Source organism: Macaca nemestrina, chromosome 17 (assembly GCF_043159975.1).
Source record: "Macaca nemestrina isolate mMacNem1 chromosome 17, mMacNem.hap1, whole genome shotgun sequence".
NCBI lineage: Eukaryota > Metazoa > Chordata > Mammalia > Primates > Cercopithecidae > Macaca > Macaca nemestrina.
Window position 1 is genome coordinate 70925291 of NC_092141.1, and position 20413 is coordinate 70945703.

Here is a 20413-nt window from a genome sequence, read left to right on the forward strand (position 1 = left end):
ATTTTTGAACTCCCACAACCCTGGAAGAATGAGAAAATCGAAACTCAGCATAAATATTTTGCCCAACTGCATACAATAAATACATAGGAAAAACAAACACAGAATAAAACCAAACCCACCAAATTATCTCTTTCAAAAGGAAACGACAGTCTCCTAAAAGGCAACCCGAGACAAATTTCAGCAAAGCCGTGGGACACATGGCCTTCGAGCTGCTGTCTATTATTGAGTAGCAGAAGCCAGGAAGGATGGAATGTTTTAGAAGAAAGGGGTCGGGGGTCGGGGTGTTCAAAGGATGGACTGAAGATAAAATTGAACTGGGGGTCAGACCACGGCGGGATAGCGCACCGGAGAATGAACAGCGGTTAGGGAAGAGTGGCGAGCGGGTGGCAAGGACGGAGGGCGGAGTCGAGGCCCGGGCTGCGGGAGGAAAGCGCACGGACAGGAGCCCCCGCCGCTCGAGTGCAGCGCCCGGCGGCCAGCCTCGTGAGGTCACAGGCCCTTATGAGGTGGGGCAGGCGGGCGCGGCCGCAGGGCCTTCCAGTCGGCGAGGAGGCGGTGTTGAGTTCAGCCGCTCCCCCACGGCCCCGGAGCCCCTGGGCGGTAGCGGTGGCCGTGACAGCACCTGCTCCACGGCCGCTAGGGTCCTGTGCCCGCTCCGACCGGGGCGCTCGGTGGGCGGAGCGTCGGGCTCGGTCAGGTGACCGCGGGGGCGGGGCCGCGCTGCGCGGGAGCCTGAGAAGGCTGCGGAGCGAGAGCCGCGCCTCCGGAGGGGACCCAGGGGCTGACCGCAGAGAGCGCGGGGGCCTGGAGACAAGAGGGAGGGAGGGCAGCTTGGGCCGGTAGTGGGACCCTCGGGGGACAGAGGTGGGGAGGGGAGGCGAGACCCGCTGAGGAGTTGGGAGGGGAGCCTTCGAGGTGGAGAGTGGAGAATGCAGTAGGGTGCGAGGGAGGAAGGCGAACAGTGGTGGGGCTGGGTGAAGGAAGGTTCCCGAAAGGAACCGTGAGGGGACCGAGTGGGACAAAGGAGCAGAGTGAAGGGTGACTGGGACTGATCAGGTGGTTCCTCAGAAATGGTGGTCGTTGTAGAAGGCTGGCGGTCCCGGGTGTTGGTTCACTTCCCTGCTCCTTCAGCGTGAGGCAGAGACCTCTATTGGGGCACCCATTTCCATCCTGCGGGTCGTTCGCGCACTAGCTTACAGGTCCTCTTTCTTCCCGTAGAAGTCTTTGGCTTCATAAGGCCAGGGTCTATGGGAAGCCACCTCAGCGCGGGTTCTTGGAAGAGGTGGAGGTTCATTCAACGTTTGTTACACAAATACGAAAACAGGGTGATGAGTGTTTGAACGTTCGTGAATGGCAGTGGCTGCGATGGAGTTGTGTATGCAGTTGGTATTAATGACGTTTTCAGTCCCTCTAGCGAGGGAAAAGCGAGCGAGTGGGGCGGCTTGTGAGGGAAATGTGGCATGAAAGAGGAAAGTATTTTGTGAAGGGATGTCATACAGAGTCACACTTCAGTGAAGCTGCCTTTGTTTTTCTCATCTTAAACCGTCACAGCCCCATTTTCCCCTCAGTTACTACCTTATTTCTCTTAATAGCATAACTCTCTCTCTCTATATATATATTTGTTGTTCTTCATTGCTGTATTCCTAGAGCCTGGGAGAGAACCTAGTTCATACTAAGCATGCAGACATATACGTTGAATTCATGGATAGAAAGGTGAATGGATAGATGACTGGAGAAGAGGGATACGACTTCCTCCATTTCTCTTGATTTGTTCCTGCAAATTCACAGATAGAAGATAGGATTGAAACAGCTGAGAAACAATTATATTGTCAGAGTTACAGGGAATAGACTTTCTAAGTTAATTTTTTCTTTTAAGTTTGGAGAGGCTTATGCGGTACCTGATTCATCCAGCAAATTAAGACCTGCCAACTTTTTTATAATCTGGTCAATAAATTACAGAACAATTGTTCCTTTCAAGATTTATTCAAAACGTATCAACTCTGCTTAATTAAGCACTCTGATGATTTAAGAACTCTTGGTGAGCGGCCGGGCGCAGTGGCTCACGCCTGTAATCCCAGCACCTTGGAAGGCTGAGACGGGCGGATCACGAGGTCAAGAGATCGAGACCATCCCGGCTAACACAGTGAAACCCCGTCTCTACTAAAAATATAAAAAAGTTAGCCGGCTGTGGTGGCGGGTGCCTGTAGTCCCAGCTACTCGGGAGGCTGAGGCAGGAGGATGGCATGAACCCGGGAGGCAGAGCTTGCAGTGAGCCGAGATCAAGCCACTGCACTCCAGCCTGGGCGACAGAGCGAGACTCCGTCTCAAAAAAAACCCCAAAAAACAAAAAACAAGAACTCTTGATGAGTAGCTTAGTAGGAAGGGAATTAGTTCATTCATCCCTCTCTCCCTCTCTTTTCCTCTCCCTCCATCCCTTCCCTCCTTTCCTTTACTCTTTCCTTCATTGTATATATACCATTGTATTTGATACTATGAGAAATAATTTTAAGAATGATAAGTTACCAGTCCCAGTTCTTTATAAATTTGGCTATAGTTGGTATAGGAGCTATACATATGAAAATTAAATACAAATACAAGGCAAATGATTACTGTCAGTTAAATAGTGAAGACAAGAATAGTGAAGACATTAAGTGCTGTGCACAGTAGTTTAGGGGTAAAGATTCAACTGGTTGGAGAAGATCTAGAAGAGATTACATAGGATGGGTTACTGGGGAGACCTGCATGTTTTTCAGATATTTTCTGAGATGGGTAGTTTCAATGTGCTTCTATTTTATTTTAACATATTTTGAATTCCAGGAATGTTGGACATATCACATTGAAAAATAATGACTATTAACATACGTCAGAAATAAATAAAAATGATTTTAAGTACTCTGTCTTCGTTAGAATATTAATACTTGCAGCTAAACTTTACAAGAAAAAGACATGATTATAACTAGCAGTGTAATATAATGTAATATGGCTGGCACTGTGATAAATTAGCTCATCCAATGTAACTCAGATGTGAGTTGAAAATGTGAAAATTTGAGGAATTTCTAAGTGTTGGTTATCACTTTTGCATAATGTGATAGTCTTTGGTTTGAAGTGAGGCTACACCATCTTTTCTTTCTTTTTGTTTTTGATTCAGTCTTGCACCCAGGTTGGAGTGCAGTGGTGTGATCTTGGCCCACTGCAATCTCTACCTCCCGGCTTCAAGCAGTTCTGTGCCTCAGCCTCCTGAGTAGCTGGGATTATAGGCGCGTGCCACCACACTCGGCTAATTTTTGTATTTTTAGTGGAGATGGGGTTTCATCATCTTGGCCAGGCTGGTCTTGAACTCCTGACCTCGTGATCCATCTCCCTTGGCCTCCCAAAGTGCTGGGATTACAGGTGTGAGTCACCATGCCTGGCTTTTTTTTTTTTTTTTTTTTTTTTGAGATGGTCTTGCTGTATATCCCAGGCTGGAGTGCAGGGGTGCGATCTTGGCTCACTGCAATCTCCAGCTCCCGGATACAAGCGATTCTCCTGCCTCAGCCTCCTGAGTAGCTGGGATTACAGGCGCATGTCACCACCCCCAACTAATTGATTTGTATTTTTATTAGTGACAGAGTTTCACCATGTTGGCCAGGATGGTCTCGATTTCTTGACCTCGTGATCCGCCCGCCTCAGCCTCCCAAAGTGCTGGGATTACAGACGTGAGCCACCGCACCTGGCCTACAACATCTTTTGTTTGCAGTAGCATTGTTTTGAGAGGCAATGTTCTATGGGACTGAAGACCACAGGCTTGGAGTTAAATTGTCTGAATTCAAATTCTGTCTCCACTATTTGCTGGCTGTGTGATCTTGGGAAACTTGATCTCTTCAAGTCTTTATCATATTTAGCACACAGTGAGCATGCAGTAACATGAGTGATTACTACTGTCTTAGCAGTTCTGCTTCTCAGGGTTTATTTAAATAAACAGATGTACTTGGATTTCTTTCGTTTGTATGCCATTTGAAACTGGATTTCTCCTCATACCACAAAAGATAAAGTTAAGGAACTGGATGATCTGTGATTTATAGTCTACTAACTGCTTTTTCTAGTGTTTGCCCACATATCTGTGTTGGTGAAATACTGTGTATCATACCCTAAGTCAGTGTTACATTGAAGAGATAACTTCAGGTAGGTAAATATAATTGCTTAAGTGTCCTAAACAAGCATATGATTTTTTCTTTCTCTTTTTTTTTGGCAGGAAATCCTTTTGTACTATTGCTCATTCATACTTGTTCATCAAAGCCTGGATTCTTTAAGGACAGAATTTACCTCTAAACAGAAAGATGGAAACTAACATACATTTATTCTGCCAGGTATTTAAAACAATTTCTAAAGATTTCTTCTTTTTAAAATTAGTTTATATTACCTCATATTCATGATCAGTAAGCAAATTCATAGAGTAATAGTTATAAGGAACTGGCTGAATAACTGAGATGACTTTTGAGTCATTTTAGTGAACATATATTGAACTCCCATCCCAACAACCCATATAATACTGAGAGATCTTCTGTGGTGTACAATGAGAGTATTTTGGTGGATAAGTTTTGTGGAGATCAAAAGGGTTAAACTTACATGAGAGGTTGTAGATAATGTAATTAATGATGTGAGAGTATAACAAAAAAATAATGTAGAGGACATCAAATTTCTTTAGCCATCTTATCTGTGCTTCAGATTTTTATGCCCTTCTGTCTTTTTAGATGCCTCCGCCTTTTTTTTTTTGTGCTAGTATTCTGTCAAATAAGACAAATTTTTTCAAATAAAAACAAATCTGGACTTAGTAAGCAGAGACTTTATTCAAAATAATTATTGCAAGGGAAGAAAGGGACTATTGAAATTGGAAGAGGAGGAGGACTATTGCAATGGGAAGAATGCTGTGACTCTAAGATCTGCAGGTGTCTCAAGGGTTGGGCAGGAGTTTTCTTTTATAGAGAGAGGCTGGAAAGAACCAGGTGTGGGGAAACGGGATGAAACAGTAGAATGATTATATAAGTAAATTGGAGAGTATTTTATCATGAAGTCAGTCTATTTTGTTCTGATTATCAGTGGGGATAAAACAATTCAGCTAATAATTTATGATGCAAAGAAAGGGAATTTTGAGGGCGTGTGTCTTGCATTGTCATAAGTAAACAAGGGGGGCATTCCAGAGTCTTACCTAAGTCATATGGGGAGGGGTGGTTTACAGTAAGCCATTTTCCAGAACACAAAAGGGTGGGGGGATTCCTTTAACCCTCACTGTTTTCTGGGAGTTTAGGGCTCAAGTGAAATTCAGCATTGTCAATTGAGAGTCCTAATCTTTTAAATTTATCCTTGTAGAAGATCTGACGCTACTGTGTAAAACATATACCTATAATATAGTCTGAAAAATAATCTCAGAGACTTGAAAAGTGCTGAGATATGTACTTTATATCACATATATACACATATATACATTTAAAGTTTACCTTTTTATACTTACTACTTTGTTGATTTTGCCCTTATAAAATGATTTTGAAGATGAATTCTTAAAAATTAATATTAAAGTATCATACCAGTTTGTTTTCCTTAGACTGTGTAATTTATACTTCCCAGATGGCTTACCTTTTACTACAGTGTTTCCAAGATTCTTTTCTTCTTCTGTGTCAAAACCTTCTACTCACTCTTCGTTTTCATTCACTTGGCCTTTGGTAACAGGTTTTACTGTCTTTTTAGATTTCCTACCCCTTTTCCCCCTCTGCTTTCTATTTTGGGTCATTTTTTTCAATCTCTTTAGGAATCCGTTCATCATTTGTAATACACATCTCATCAAGGCAGCAAATCGAATTGCCTTTTTGAAACAATCTAAAGGTATGCCTTTGTTATAAGACAAATGATGCAGAGTCTAAAAGTCACTGAAATAGTTCTGCTAATTTCCATCCTGTGGAAATAGAGATTCTCTCTAAACTTTCTTGGTAATCTTTATAAATTGTCTGTGTGATCTTCAGGGTCAACTTTGGGTTCAGAGGCTCAGGACTAATACACCTTTGATCGACTGGATGCTGCCAGGTGTCTTAAGCAAACAGCCAAATTTCAGGAGAGAATATTTCCAACTGCATTCCTCTTTTTCTAAACATGTTTATTGTCACTAAGTGGTGAAGTCTGGGCTTTTAGTGTACCTGTTACCTGAATAGTATATGTTGTACCCAACAGGTAGTTTTTCATCCTTCACTTCCCTGCCCCCTCTCCACTTCTGAATCTCTATCACTCTATATGCCTTTTTGGATCCATAGCTTAGCTCCCATTTATAAATGAGAATATGTGGCATTTGTTTTTTTGTTCCTGAGTTACTTCACTTAGGATAATGGCCTCCAGTTTCATCCAAGTTGCTGCAAAAGACATTATTTTGTTCTTTTTTATGGATGAGTACTATTCCATAGTATATATACCACATTTTCTTTAACCTCTCATCAGTTGATGGACACTTAGGTTGGTTCCATACCTTTGGTATTGTGAATTGTGCTGAGATAAACATATATGTTAGGTGTTTTTGTTTTTGTTTTTTTCTGATACAATGACTTTTTTTTCCCTTTGGGTAGGTACCCAGTAGTGGGATTGCTGGATTGAATGATAGATCAACCTTTATTTATTTGAGAAATCTCCATATTGTTTTCTGTGGAAATTATACTAATTTACATTCCCACTAGCAGCATATAAATTTTCCCTTTTCATTCCATCTGCACCAACATCTATTGTTTTTTGACTTGTTAATAATGGCCATTCTGGCTGGGGTAAGGTGATATCTCACTGTGGTTTTAATTTGCATTTCCCTGGTGATTGGTGATGTTGAGCATTTTTCATATATTTGTTGACTGTATATCTTCTTTTGAGAAATATCTGTTCAGGTTATTTTCCCACTTTTTAATGGGAGTACTTGTGGTTTTTCTGCTGATTTGTTTGAGTTCCTTGTAAATTCTATATATTAGTCCTTTGTTGGATGTATAGTGTGCAAATATTTTCTCCCATTCTGTTGGTTGTCTGTTTACTGTGTTGATTATTATTTTTGCCCTAAAATCCTCTGTGCTTTAGCTATTTACTTCTCCTTCCCCCATCTCCTGGCAAACACTGGTTTTTTACCATCTCCATAGTTTTGCCTTTTCCAGAATGTTGTATAGTTGGAGTTATACAATATGGAACCATTCAGGTCGGGCTTTTTTCACTTAATGTGCGTTTAAAGTTTTAAAATGTATTTTCAAGACCTGATAGATCGTTTCTTTTTAGCACTAAATAATATCCCATTCTCTACATTTAACACAGTTTACTTATTAATTACTGAAGGACATCTTGATTGCTTTCAAGTTTTGGTAATTATGAGTACAGCTGCTATAAACATCCAATTGTAGGTTTTTATGTGGAAATAAAGTTTCAACTTGTTTGAGTAAATACCAACAAGTACAATAGTTAAATTGTATGGTAAAAGCATGTTTAGTTTTGTAAGAAACTGCCAAACTGTCTTCCAAAGTGGTCGTACCATTTTGCATTCCCATTGGCAATGATGAGAGTTCTTGCTTCACATCCTTGCCAGCATTTGTTGTTGTCAGTGTTTTGGATTATTGCCATTCTTTTTCCTTAATTGAGTTTTTTATTATTATTTTAAATTGACAAATAATAATTGTGTGTATTTATGGGGCATAATGTAGTATTTTGATCTATGTATACATTATAGAAATAGTTATCTAGCTATTAACATATTCATTACCGACTTATTTTTTTGTAGTAAGAACATAAACAATATTTTAGTGATTTTGAAGTATATATTATTTATTAACCATGTTCACCATACAATGCATTAGATCACTAAAAGTTGTTCCTCCAGTCTAACTGAAACTCTGTACCCTTTGATCAATGTCTTCCCATTCCCCATCCCTCTTCCTCCTTCAAACCTCTCCACCCCACAACCTCTGATAACCATCTTTCTACTCCCTGTTTCTATGAGAACAACATTTTTAGATTTCACATGTAAGTGAGATCATATAGTGTTTGTCTTTCTGTGCCTCTTATTTTGCTTAGCATAATGTCTTCCAGTTCTATCCATGTTATGGCGAATGACAGAGTTTCCTTCTTTTTAAAAGCTGTATAGTATTCATTTGTGTATATTCACCACATTTTCTTCATGTATCCATTTGTTGATGGACACTTAGGTTATTTTATATCTTGGCTATTGTGAATAATGCTGAAATGAATATGGGAGTTGAAATGAATAATTTCAATTCCTTTGGATATGTACCCAGAAATGGGATTGCTGGATCATGTGGTAATTCTGTTTTTAGGTTTTGAGGAACCTCCATACTGTTTTCTAGAATGGCTGTACTAACATTCATACCAACAGTGTGCAGATGTTCCCTTTTCTCCACATCCTTGCCAACACTTGTTTCCTTTGTCTTTTTGATAATAGCTATTCTAACAGAATATCTAACAGAATAGTGTGAGATGATATCTCATTGTGGTTTTATTTTGCATTTCCCTAATAATTAGTGATATTGAGCATTTTTTCACAAACCTGTAGGCCATTTGTATGTCTTCTTTTGAGAATGTCTGTTCAGATCCTTCACACATTTTTTAATTGGATAGTTTGTTTTCTTGCTTGAATTGAGTTCCCTATGTAATTTGGGTATAAACCCCTTAACCCCTTAACAGATGTAGGGTTTGCAAATATTTTCTCCCCTTCTGTGGGTTGTTTCTCCCCTGTTGATTGTTTCCCTTGCTGTATAGAAGCTTTTTAGTTTCATATAATCCCATTTTCCATTTTTGCTTTTGTTGCCTGTGCTTATAGAGTCTTATCCAACAAATCATTCCCCAGACCAATGTGGTAGAGCTTTTCCCCCATCTTCTTGTAACTTTACAGTTTTAGGTCTTGTGTTTAAATATTTAATGCATTTTAAATTTATTTTTGTATATGGTGTGAGATGATGTCCCAATTTCATTTTTCTTCAGGGGATATCCAGTTTTCCCAATGCCATTTATTGAAGAGACTGTTCTTTCCCCATTGTATGTACTTGGCACCTTTGTTGAAAATCAGCTGAATGTAAATATTTGGAAAATTTCTAGGCTTTCTATCCTGTCCTATTGGTTGGTGTGTCTGTTTTTATGCCAGTAACATTCTGTTTTGATTACTATAGCTTTATAATTGTTTTGAAATTAGGAAGTGTGATGCCTCCAACTTTGTTCTTTTTGCTTAAAATTCCTTTGGCTGTATGGGGTGTTTTCTGGTTCCATATGAATTTTGGAATTTTTTGATTTCTGTGAAAAATGACATTGGAATTTTGAGAGAAATTGCATTGAATCTGTGAACAGCATTGGATAGTATGGACATTTAAACAATATTAATTTTTTGAATCCATGAACTTGGGCTATTTTCTCATTTATTTGTGTCTTCTTCAGTTTCTTTTATCAAAGTTTTATAGTTTTTTTTGTTAAAATTTCATAATTCTAACAGGTCTATAATGGTGTTTCCTTTTAATTTGCAGTTCCCTAATCCCGTTATAATTTTGAGCTTCTTTTCATGTCATTATTTACCATGTTTGTGTACATCTTCTTTGGTGAGGTATCTGTTCAAGTCTTTAGCTCATTTTAAAATTGAGTTCTTTTTTATTATGTTTTAAGAGTTCTTTGTATATTTTGGATAACAGTTATTTATCAGATATGTCTTTTGAAAACATTTTCTCCCAGTCTGTGACTTCTCCTTCCATTGTCTTGATATGGTGTCTTTCACAGAGCAGAAGCTTTTAATTTAAATGAAGTTTAACTTACTGATTATTTTTTTCATGGATCATGGCTTTGGTTTGTATCTAAAATCGAGTTAATTTTTATAATAAAAATACTACTTTGCAAAGAGTATGATAAACTTTTGTACCTTGCTTGGCAAAGAGTATGATAATCTTTTGTACCTTGATACCTTAAGAGCTAGATCCAGGCCGGGAGAGGTAGCTCATGCCTGTAGTCCTAGCACATTGGGAGGCTGAGGTGGGAGGACTGCTTGAGCTCAGAAGTTTGAGACCAGCCTTGGCAATGTAGAGAGACCTCATCTCTACAAATAATAAAAAAATTAGCCAGGCGTGATGGTGCATGTCTGTGGTCTCAGCTTCTCAGGAGGCTGAGGTGGGAGAATTGCTTGAGCCTGGGAGGTCAAGGCAGCAGTGAGCCATGATTGCACTACTGCACTCCACCCTAGGCAACAAAAAGAGACGCTGTCTCAAAAAAAGAAAAATTGCTAGATTAAATAACTGTTAGATATATTAATACATGATGTTCATTTTATAGCTGTATAGTGCACTATGGAAAATTGGAGTTATTTAGAGTATGTACTGAATCTGGAAAAATAATACACTAGTGAGTAAAACCTTTTTCATCAAAATTCTCTTTGGTAGCACTATTTGAGAAAGAATATCGATCTAAAATGAATGATTTGACCCAGAATTTCATATTTAATATGTATGTGCAAAGATGACATGCTTGATTGTAGCTCTTATATTCCCCAGGCAGAGGAAAATATTGACTTCTTAGATGATGGCTCTAATTCTTTTGCAACTGGCTTGCCATCAGGAACTATTAACCACAAGAAATACATCAAGTTTTCTAAAACAATAGAGAAGAAAATTTCACCGGAAGTTAGGAGTTTGAGCCCAGAATATAAAAAAATGTAAGTTAAAAACTCTGAACTTACTTTATTGAATTGTTCTTTTGCAAGTTAAGAGTGCCAAAACGTAGCTTATGTGTTCTCATAATGTACCGTGTGTATAGGATCATACATATTTGTGGTCATTCTTTCAGTAGCATAATTTTAACTCCTAAATAGCTGTTCTTACATTTTTTCTGACTTCTCTCGCAACCATGTGGAAGTCTATAGGCTTCCATGTTGTCTAAGTCGGTTCTCACATTGTTTTAAAGAACTACTTGAGACTAGGTAATTTATAAAGAAAAGAGGTTTAATTGCTCATGGTTCTGCAGACATTACAGGAAGCAAGGCTGGGGAAGCCTCAGGAAACTTAGAGTCATGGTGGAAGGGGACGGGGGAGCAAGCACACCTTCACAAGGCCAGCAGGAGAGAGAATGAAGGGGGAAGTGCCACATACTTTTAAACAAACAGATTTCATGAGAACTCACTCAGTATCATGAGAACAGCAAGTGGGAAATCTGCCTCCATGATCCAGTCACTTCCTACCAGGTCTCTCCCCCAACACTGGGGATTACAATTCAACTTGAGATTTGGGTAGGGACACAGAGTCAAACTGTATCACATGTGGAAGCCTATAAGGAAGCTATAAGCTAACTGGAATCATAGGATTCTAGTTAGAGGAGAACAATTATCCATATGTCTGTTAAGTTTGTCTTAAAGAGAATTTAAGAAGGAAACAGAAGGTTCTTTCCTCTTGGCTTGACTTTGTGCCTTCCATGAAATTAAGATATTTGAATCTTTTTTTTTTTTTTAGATAGCGTCTCACTCTGTCACCCAGGCTGGAGTGCAGTGGTGCAATCATGGCTCACTGCAACCTTCACCTCCTGGGTTCAAGTGATTCTTCTGCCTCAGCCTCCCGAATAGCTGGGACTACAGGTGCACGCCATCACACTCGGCCTTTTTTTTTTTTTTTTTGAGATGGAATCTCACTCTGTTGCCCAGGCTGGAGTGCAGTGGCACAATCTTGGCTCACCGAAAGCTCCACCTCCCGGGTTCAAGCCATTCTCCTGCCTCAGCCTCCCAAGTAGCTGGGATTACAGGCGATCACTACCATGTGTGGCTAATTTTTTGTATTTTTAGTAGAGACGGGTTTTCCCTGTATTAGCCATGATGGTCTCGATCTCCTGACCTTGTGATCCGCCTACCTCGGCCTCCCAAAGTGCTGGGATTACAGGCATTGAGCCACTGCGCCTGGCCAAGCTATTTGAATCTTTTAGCAGTTCTTTCTTGTATGCTGCATTGCCTGGTTGCCTTTTGTTAGTTATAGAAGTTCTAGCATTTTGCCGGGCGCGGTGGCTCAAGCCTGTAATCCCAGCACTTTGGGAGGCCGAGGCGGGCGGATCACGAGGTCAGGAGATCGAGACCATCCTGGCTAACACGGTGAAACCCCGTCTCTACTAAAAATACAAAAAACTAGCCGGGCGCGGTGGCGGGCGCCTGTAGTCCCAGCTACTTGGGAGGCTGAGGCAGGAGAACGGCGTAAACCCGGGAGGCGGAGCTTGCAGTGAGCTGAGATCCGGCCACTGCACTCCAGCCTGGGTGACAGAGCAAGACTCCGTCTCAAAAAAAAAAAAGAAGTTCTAGCATTTTATATGCATGTAGGAGAAATGCTCAATCTGTATTTATTATTATTTATAAAATGACTGAAAAATGAAAAAAGTACAAAAGCCTCTGGGAAAACATTCAGAGCTTATGTCACTTTATCTTTAACTAAATGCTCATCTTACCTGTTGGTGAAACTGGAAATTACCTACACATTATGATTGGAGAGGCACCTAAATAAAAATCTCCTCTACCTTCCAGAAATCTGTATTTCACTTTTATTTAATCTAACGTTTTCACCACTACTGCTGTTTGGTAGATGGTAAAAGATGAAGCAATTATTTCTAGAAGACTACGATAAAACTTGTTACCTAGGAAGAAAAGGAAGGTCGTGGAAGCATCCCTTTATCTTCTTCCATTAGCATTGTTCAAGATAGGTTAGCACTGTGGAAAGCACATGCCTCAAAAGAATGGGGTACAGTGCATGTTTTCCCTTGTAAGTGCGAGCGAAACAATGGGTACACATGGACATACAGAGTAGAATAATAGACATTGGGACTACAAAAGGGAGGAGGGGTGAGGGTTGAATTTTGTGCTGGGTACACTGAAAGCCTAAACTCACCACAATGCCTATGTGCATGTGAGAAATCTGCACTTGCGCCCTCTAAATATATAAAAATAAAAAAAAATTAAAAATGGGGTATGGGACAAGTGTTTTTACTTATTCATTAGGTATACCAAATCATCCTTATTCTATGAAATGTGTGAAGCAGCTCATAATTAAAAAATACACTTATACTTTTGTTTACCTAAATAAGGAAACTGAGGCAAAATTAATATAAGTAGAGAGTTTGTTTGGGTCCAGGTTGAGGACCGCAGCCTGGGAAACACTTGGGAGGTACTCTGGAGAACAAAGGAGAGGTTCAAGTTTTTAAGAAAAAAGGTACCAATCAGGAGATGGGTTGATTACAAAAGTTGTTTTTCAGGAATTCTCACTGGTTTACAGAAATAACATTGATTAGTGATTGGCTATACAGTGCTGAACTGTAATGTATGAATTACGGTATCCAGTGTATGGCATTGTTAGGTTAATTTGTGGCTACTTGGTGACAGTCTAGAGTCCACATAGCAGGCAACTTTGAAATAATTGCTTAGCTCAAGGGGATGTGAGACAGTGACTGCTATCTCATTTTAATGCCTCTTTGGGCCTGATAATTTAAAGAGGCCTTACATTCATCAGATTAAAATTTTATTTTCTTTATCATTTTTTGAAAAAAGGTGAAAGATCAAAAGTCATGTAATGGAGTGGAAGTCATGATTATACTAGAAATAAGAAGGCTCAACTTCAATAAGGATATATGGGGTATATAAAGCACCAGTAAACTGCAAGTTGCAATTCATTAATGAGTCATGAAATCAGTTTAGGAGGTCACTACTAGTTTTTTTTTTTTTTTCTTTTTTGAGGAAGGAGTTTACTCTGTCACCCTGACTGGAGTGCAGTGGCATGATCATAGCTCATCACAGCCTGGACCTCCTGGGCTTAAGGGATTCTCCTGCCTCAGACTCCTGAGTAGCTAGGATTACAGGTGTGCACCACCACGCCTGGCTAATTTTTAAATTTTTTGGAGAGGTGGGGTCTCACTATATTGCCCAGGCTGGTCTTGAACTCCTGGCCTGAAGCAGTCCTCCCAGTTTGGCCTCCCAAAGTGCTGGGATTACAGGTGAGAGCCACTGCAGCTGGTTTACTACTAGTTTTTTTTTTTTTTCCAATAAATAAGTTAGAATAGAATTGAAAACATTAGAGTGCTTTTCCCTCCTCCTCTCTCTCCCTTGCTTTCTACTGCACCTCTTCTCTCTGTGTATGTATATTGTACCTCAATAGAAAATGTACTTTTGACTGTAGGTCATAGGCAAAATAGTTGAAAGTCCTTGCTTTGAGACTAGAGGACTGCAGAGGGATCTAATCATTTGGCAGCTTCAGGGAAGTGAAGAGCAAAGTATGGAGGTTCACAGGGTATGAATTTGGGAGATTGGATTTAAAGGGATAGTGTGTCAAAAAAGCAAGATACTTTTTCTTGGAGAAATAAGTCAGAAAAAAGGAGCAGGGTATGCCGTAAATACATATAATTTTATTTGTCAATTAAAAAATAAATTTAAGAAACAGAATAAATACATGTAATTTTATCTATCAACTTAAAATAAATAAATAAAATTGGAAAAAAAGGCCAAGGTACTTGCTAAGAAAGGGGAGTGGCATGAATTATAATTTTTTTTTTTATGTCACAATTTTGCTTAGGGCTGAGTTCACCTGAAGCTCTCTTAGATATAGTCTAGTTAGTCTCTGTCCTGAGGAGTTGTTCTTGAAGTTTAAGTCTACCCTGGATTACTTGAAGCACACATAAGAGTATGTGTCTTCTCTTCTAAAATTTAATTCAAATGTAATTCATAATTACATTTTATCTTATTGTTGTATAGTTTATGGCAGTGGTCTCCAGCCTTTTTGGCACTAGGGACTGGTTTCATGGAAGCTATTTTTTCCACAGACAAGGGGATGGGGAGGAGGCAGGGGTGGTTTCTGGATGAAACTGTTCTACCTCAGAAGATCATCAGGCATTAGATTCTCATAAGGAGGCACAACCTAGATCGCTTGCATGCACAGTTCACAATAGGGTTTGTGCCCCTATGAGAACCTAATGCTGCCGCTAATCTGACAGGAGGTGGAGCTCAGGTGGTAATGCTTCCTCTCCAGCCACTTACCTCCTACTGTGTGGACCAGTTTTGGTTCACGGCCCAGAGGTTGGGGAACCCTGGTTTATGGAATGTTTGTGTTATGAAAGGTCTTGAGATCGCACCACTGTGCTTTTAGCCTGGGTGACAGAGCAAGACTCTGTCTCAAAAAAAAAAAAAAAAAAAAAAAAAAAAAAATTTTGACAGTCCAATAAGAGGAAAAAGGAGAAAGAAGAGAAACAATAAGAAAGAAGAATGTTGATTAAAAAGAAGTTCAGCTTCTAATGCCCAAACTTTAGTCTTGAAATACCATTTCTTATTAAAAGGCTCTTTAGAAAAATGCTGATTGCATGTCTGTGAAAGGAAATGTACAGTAAGCCTGGAACATCTTGTCTTCCGGAGATAAGGAAACTATTAATAAAAAAGACTGCTACCAGGGCATCATCAGAAGGACTCAAGAGCCTACTTGAAGAGGCTCCCACCTTTTCCTATAAAAGATGAGAAAATTGGAGCATCAATAAGTATAATAATTTCAGGGAATTAAACTGCATCAAATACATTTAAGTCTATGTGTTCAAAATGGTATAAAATTATTTTGTCATTTTTAGAGGTTACAAGTGAGCCAAGTCTTTGTTATGAAAAGTGGTAAATAAAGGAAAACAATAGAGCAATTATCTTGCCTTTCTTTCTTCTTTTTTTAAATCAGTTGAATCTCTCTATATCTTGCCATTCTATATGAAACTGTACCACTGGGCAACCAAATAGTACATGAGAGAAAGTTTCTATTTGTAGAAGTATTCTAGTAGCCAGGCATGGTGGTGTGTGCTTATAGTTCAGTACTCAGGAGGCTGAGGTGGGACAATCACTTGAGCCTGGGAGTTTGAAACTGTAGTGTGTGCTATAATCACACCTGTGGATAGTTACTGTACTCCAGTCTGGGCAACTTAGCAAGATCCCATCTCTACACACAGAAAAAAGAAATATTCTAACTAATGATTGAAGGAATGATGGATTTATAATATAACCACTTTTTTTTTTTTTTTTTTTTTTTTTTTTTTTTTTTTTGAGACGGAGTCTCACGCTGTTGCCCAGGCTGGAGTGCAGTGGCGCGATCTCGGCTCACTGCAAGCTCCGCCTCCCGGGTTCCCGCCATTCTCCTGCCTCAGCCTCCTGAGTAGCTGGGACTACAGGCGCCCGCCACCGCGCCCGGCTAATTTTTTGTATTTTTAGTAGAGACGGGGTTTCACTGTGGTCTCGATCTCCTGACCTTGTGATCCGCCCGCCTCGGCCTCCCAAAGTGCTGGGATTACAGGCTTGAGCCACCGCGCCCGGCCAATATAACCACTTTGCAGTCTCTCATGATTTATTATTTTTATTTTTATTTATTTATTTTTGAGACAGAGTCTTGCCCTGTCACCTAGGCTGGAGTGCAGTGGTGCAATCTTGGCTCACAACCTCTGCCTCCCAGGTTCAAGCAATTCTCCTGCCTCAGCCTCCTGAGTAGCTGGAACTACAGCTATGCACCACCACACCTGGCTAATTTTTGTATTATTATTATTTTTTTTTTGTAGAGACAGAGTTTCACCATATTGTCCAGGCTAGTCTTGAACTCCTGACCTCAGGTGATTTGCCCACCTTGGCTTCCCAAAGTGCTGGGATTACAGGCGTGAGCCACCATGCCCAGCCAGTCCCTCATGATTTACTAGATCTAGTTATTATTTATAAGTAGCTGCTAATACCACAAGTAGCCAACTGGACATTATGTGCTTCCTGATGGAATAACATCACCAAAACCACCTAGAGAGTGGTTTTGCATCTCCCTCGACTATTGAACTTTAATATGTTCAAGCGTGTAGCATCCTACAGCCATGGTGATACAATCAGCATAATCCTGACTGGAAAATCTACAAGACAAATGACCTAGTAATAATAATTATAATGATAGTAAAAGGTATAGAAGGAGAACTTATAGATGAAAAGAAGTTAAAAAGACATTTCAGTCAACTGTGATGCTGGGATTTTATTGAGTCCTGATGCAAAATGTTAAGAAGTTTTATGAAATTTATGAGACAACTGGAAATGTGAATGCTGCCTGTATATTTGATGGTACTAAGAAATTGTTAATTTTTAGCTGTCATATGGTGTTTTTTGTTTTGTTTTGTTTTGTTTTTGAGATGGAGTCATGCTGTGTCACCCAGGTTGGAGTACAGTGACTCGATCTCAGCTCACTTCCCAGGTTCAAGCGATTCTTGTGCCTCAGCCTCCTGAGTAGCTGGGACTACAGGCGTGTGTCACCATGTCTATTTTTTTTTTTTTTTGGTATTTTTAGTAGAGATGGGGTTTCATCATGTTGGCTAGGCTGGTCTTGAACTTCTGACCTCAAGAAATCTGTTCAGCTTGGCCTCCCAGAGTGCTGGGATTACAGGTATGCGCCACCACACCCAGCCCAATCTCTACAAAAAAAGACACCTTGTAGAGATTTCTATTAAAATCTTTACAGATGAAATAATATACTGTGATTTCTTTCAAAAATAATAAGGGATGGGAACAGGGATGGGATATAGATGGAATAGGATTGGCCACTGTTGAAACTGGGTGATGGGATTCTGTATATTTTTGTATATGTTAGAAAGTTTCCATAATTAAAATTTGAAAAGAATAAGAAAAAGCAAAAAGAAATTCAAGAGTGATTCCAATTTCTGTGTCATTTAGATTTGAAACGTCAGTATTCCTTTGTGGAGAAGAAAAGTCCTCTGATTTTTCAGTAGGAAAAAAAGGTGGGAGAAAGAGTTTACAAGTACAACAGCACAGTAAAAGAACTGAGGTAAATAAAGATTTGGAAATTTTTCTTTTACCTTCAAGTGTTTTCCTTAGCCCTCAAACATTCCCTTATATTTTTTAGTCCAAGTGTTGAAATGTCACAGTCTTAAATATTACTACCTCCTCTTGCTCCTTGTCTTCTCTTCTTCATTCTCCTTTTCCTTCTTCTTAAAAAAAAAAAAAAAAAAAAGAACAAGGAATCTTTCAGGAGCTTATGAAAAATTTGCCTTTTTTTCTATTAAACTTATTTTTTTGTCTTTTTTACTGGGCTCTCTGCTAACATTTTTGCTTTTTTAACAGGAACACTAGGTGTTCTTTTTTTTTTTTTTTTTTTGAGACGGAGTCTCGCTCTGTCACCCAGGCTGGAGTGCAGTGGCGCGATATCCGCTCACTGCAAGCTCCACTGCCTCCCGGGTTCACACCATTCTCCTGCCTCAGCCTCCAGAGAAGCTGGGACTACAGGTGCCCACCACCACCCCCGGCTAATTTTTTGTATTTTTAGTAGAGACGGGGTTTCACTGTGTTCGCCAGGATGGTCTCGATCTCCTGACCTCCTGATCTGCCCGCCTTGGCCTCCCAAAGTGCTGGGGTTACAGGCGTGAGCCACTGTGCCCGGCCAACCCTAGGTGTTCTTTGGTTTGTGGCAACATAACTCCCATCTCTGCCTCCATCTTCCCATGAGTCTTCACGTGGCTTTTTTTTCCTGTGTCTGTATCTCATCTCCTTCTTCCTTTCTCTTACAAGCATGCCTGTCATTGTATATTTCATTTCAAGATCTTAACTTTATTACATCTGCAAAGACATTTTCTCCAAATAAGGTGACATTCACAGTTTCAGATATTAGAACATGGAATATCTTTTTGTGTTGTCGCTCACTATGATATATTTAGAGGTATATTTCCTTTTCTCCCCTCTGTCTTAGTATTTGCTGTGCTTCTTAAATCTGAGAATGCGTGCCTTTCTTCAATTCTGGAAAATTCTAATATATTTATCTTTTAGAATATTTCCCCTCTTTCAATCTCTTTACTGTCCCTTTGTATCTTCTATTAGATGTGTATTAGATTTTGTCATCCTGTTCTCTATATTCTTTAACATTGCTTCATATTTTTCATCTATTCTGTCTCTCAATTTTGTTCTTGGTAATTTCTCCCCATCTTCTCTCTAGTTCACTTATTCTTTATCTAGCTGAATCTAATCCACAGTTTAACCTTTCCTTTGGGATTTTAATTTCAGTGATTCTATTTTTTACCTCCAGAAATTTTATTTGATGGTTCTTAAAATATGCCGTGTGTCATGTTTTTTGCTCATATTCTGTAGTTATTTCAAGATTGGTATCTGATCAATTCACTATACGAAATTCTTGGGGGATCTAAATGTTGTGTTTGTTGTTTTGTCTGATTCTCACTCATGTTAACTTGTTCTTTGGGTGTTATATATATTTTGTACATTCTTTCATATATAGTTGATCTAAATCTGTGGGAATTTTCAATTTGCCCTTCTTCAAGAGAATTTTTAAAAAGATAATTTGCTTTTGCTTTTTCCTTTGCCATGCGCTTCAGAAGTGTTACAAATCAGAGGTCATTTTAAATGAAGTTTTTGGTTTCTGTTTCCCTGGCCCATATATTTGGTGTAGATTTGACTTCCAAACTCATATATGTAGAGTTATGGTTATGACTAATCAGGAGGAATAGTCTTCCTTTTTTTCCAACCTGGAGCTGGGATGGAGACATGTTTTAATCATATTTTTTCATTAGGGGATAAGTTTTTTCCTTCCCCACTCTTGCTGAAAACATTGTCTTTTAAAGGTTTTGGTTCTGTGTGGCATCTCAGTACCAATTCCTGTCAATCTTGTGTAACGTGAGAGTCTTTTTTCCACATCTTGCATGGTCATTAAAACTCAGTGCTCAGGGTTCCATGTAAAATTGAAGACACCTATAATTAGAATTCTCATTTTTCTAAAGTGCTACTTTCCTCTCCACCTAGCTGCTTGCCTTTTTGGAATCGTGTTTATACATGCAATCTTAAGTGGATAATTTGCTCAATGATAGAGATAATCAAAAACAAAATTACCTGTGTCATTTGAATAACTGTGTTGATTCTCCACGTTGCACTTAAGTCAAAGCCTTTATATATAGCCTAGAGTCTGATGACTGAGTCTTCTTGTTCTCTCTATACCATAGGTTTTCCCTGCTTTGTAAAATCCATTTCTATATATTGACCAACTATTAATGACATGATTAAGTGCATACTCAAGAAAACCATGGCTTTGCAAAAGAACATTGTATAGTTTATTTAAATTTTACTTTATATTAAATGTAATTTAATTACAAAAGGCAATTTTACACCAGAAGCATAATTAATGAGGAGCCAAGGTATGATTAATTATCTTTTAAGAGTTTTATCATCCAAGAATGCTGAATTACCAGTGTGATCTCAGGCACTAACATACTTGCATTTGGCTCTAGATTATCCCTCCTTTTCTGAAGCTGTCAAAGGAGAAGGTGACTAGGAAAGAAAACTCTTTATGCAAGTTGCCGAATCAGTACAGCCTTCACAAGACTTCATCACCTCTTTGTACATCTTCCTCAATTACTCGGTATTTAA

General features: G+C 39.3%; 1 protein-coding gene across 9 annotated transcripts in view; it reads left to right on the forward strand.

Moving 5' to 3' along the window:
• The first annotated feature begins 562 nt into the window (after window positions 1–562).
• LOC105483060 (EF-hand calcium binding domain 3) overlaps window positions 563–20413 on the forward strand; it is a 575939-nt gene continuing 556088 nt past the window's right edge. For all 9 annotated transcript variants that reach the window (XR_011615926.1, XM_071083376.1, XM_071083377.1 and 6 more), the window contains exons 1-5: window positions 563–697; window positions 4232–4346; window positions 10524–10684; window positions 17702–17813; window positions 20275–20405. Coding sequence is in view for 8 of the 9 variants with exons in the window: in XM_071083376.1 (XP_070939477.1) it covers window positions 4317–4346; window positions 10524–10684; window positions 17702–17813; window positions 20275–20405 (434 nt within the window). In the remaining variant the exon portion in view is untranslated. The remainder of the gene's footprint in view (window positions 698–4231; window positions 4347–10523; window positions 10685–17701; window positions 17814–20274; window positions 20406–20413) is intronic.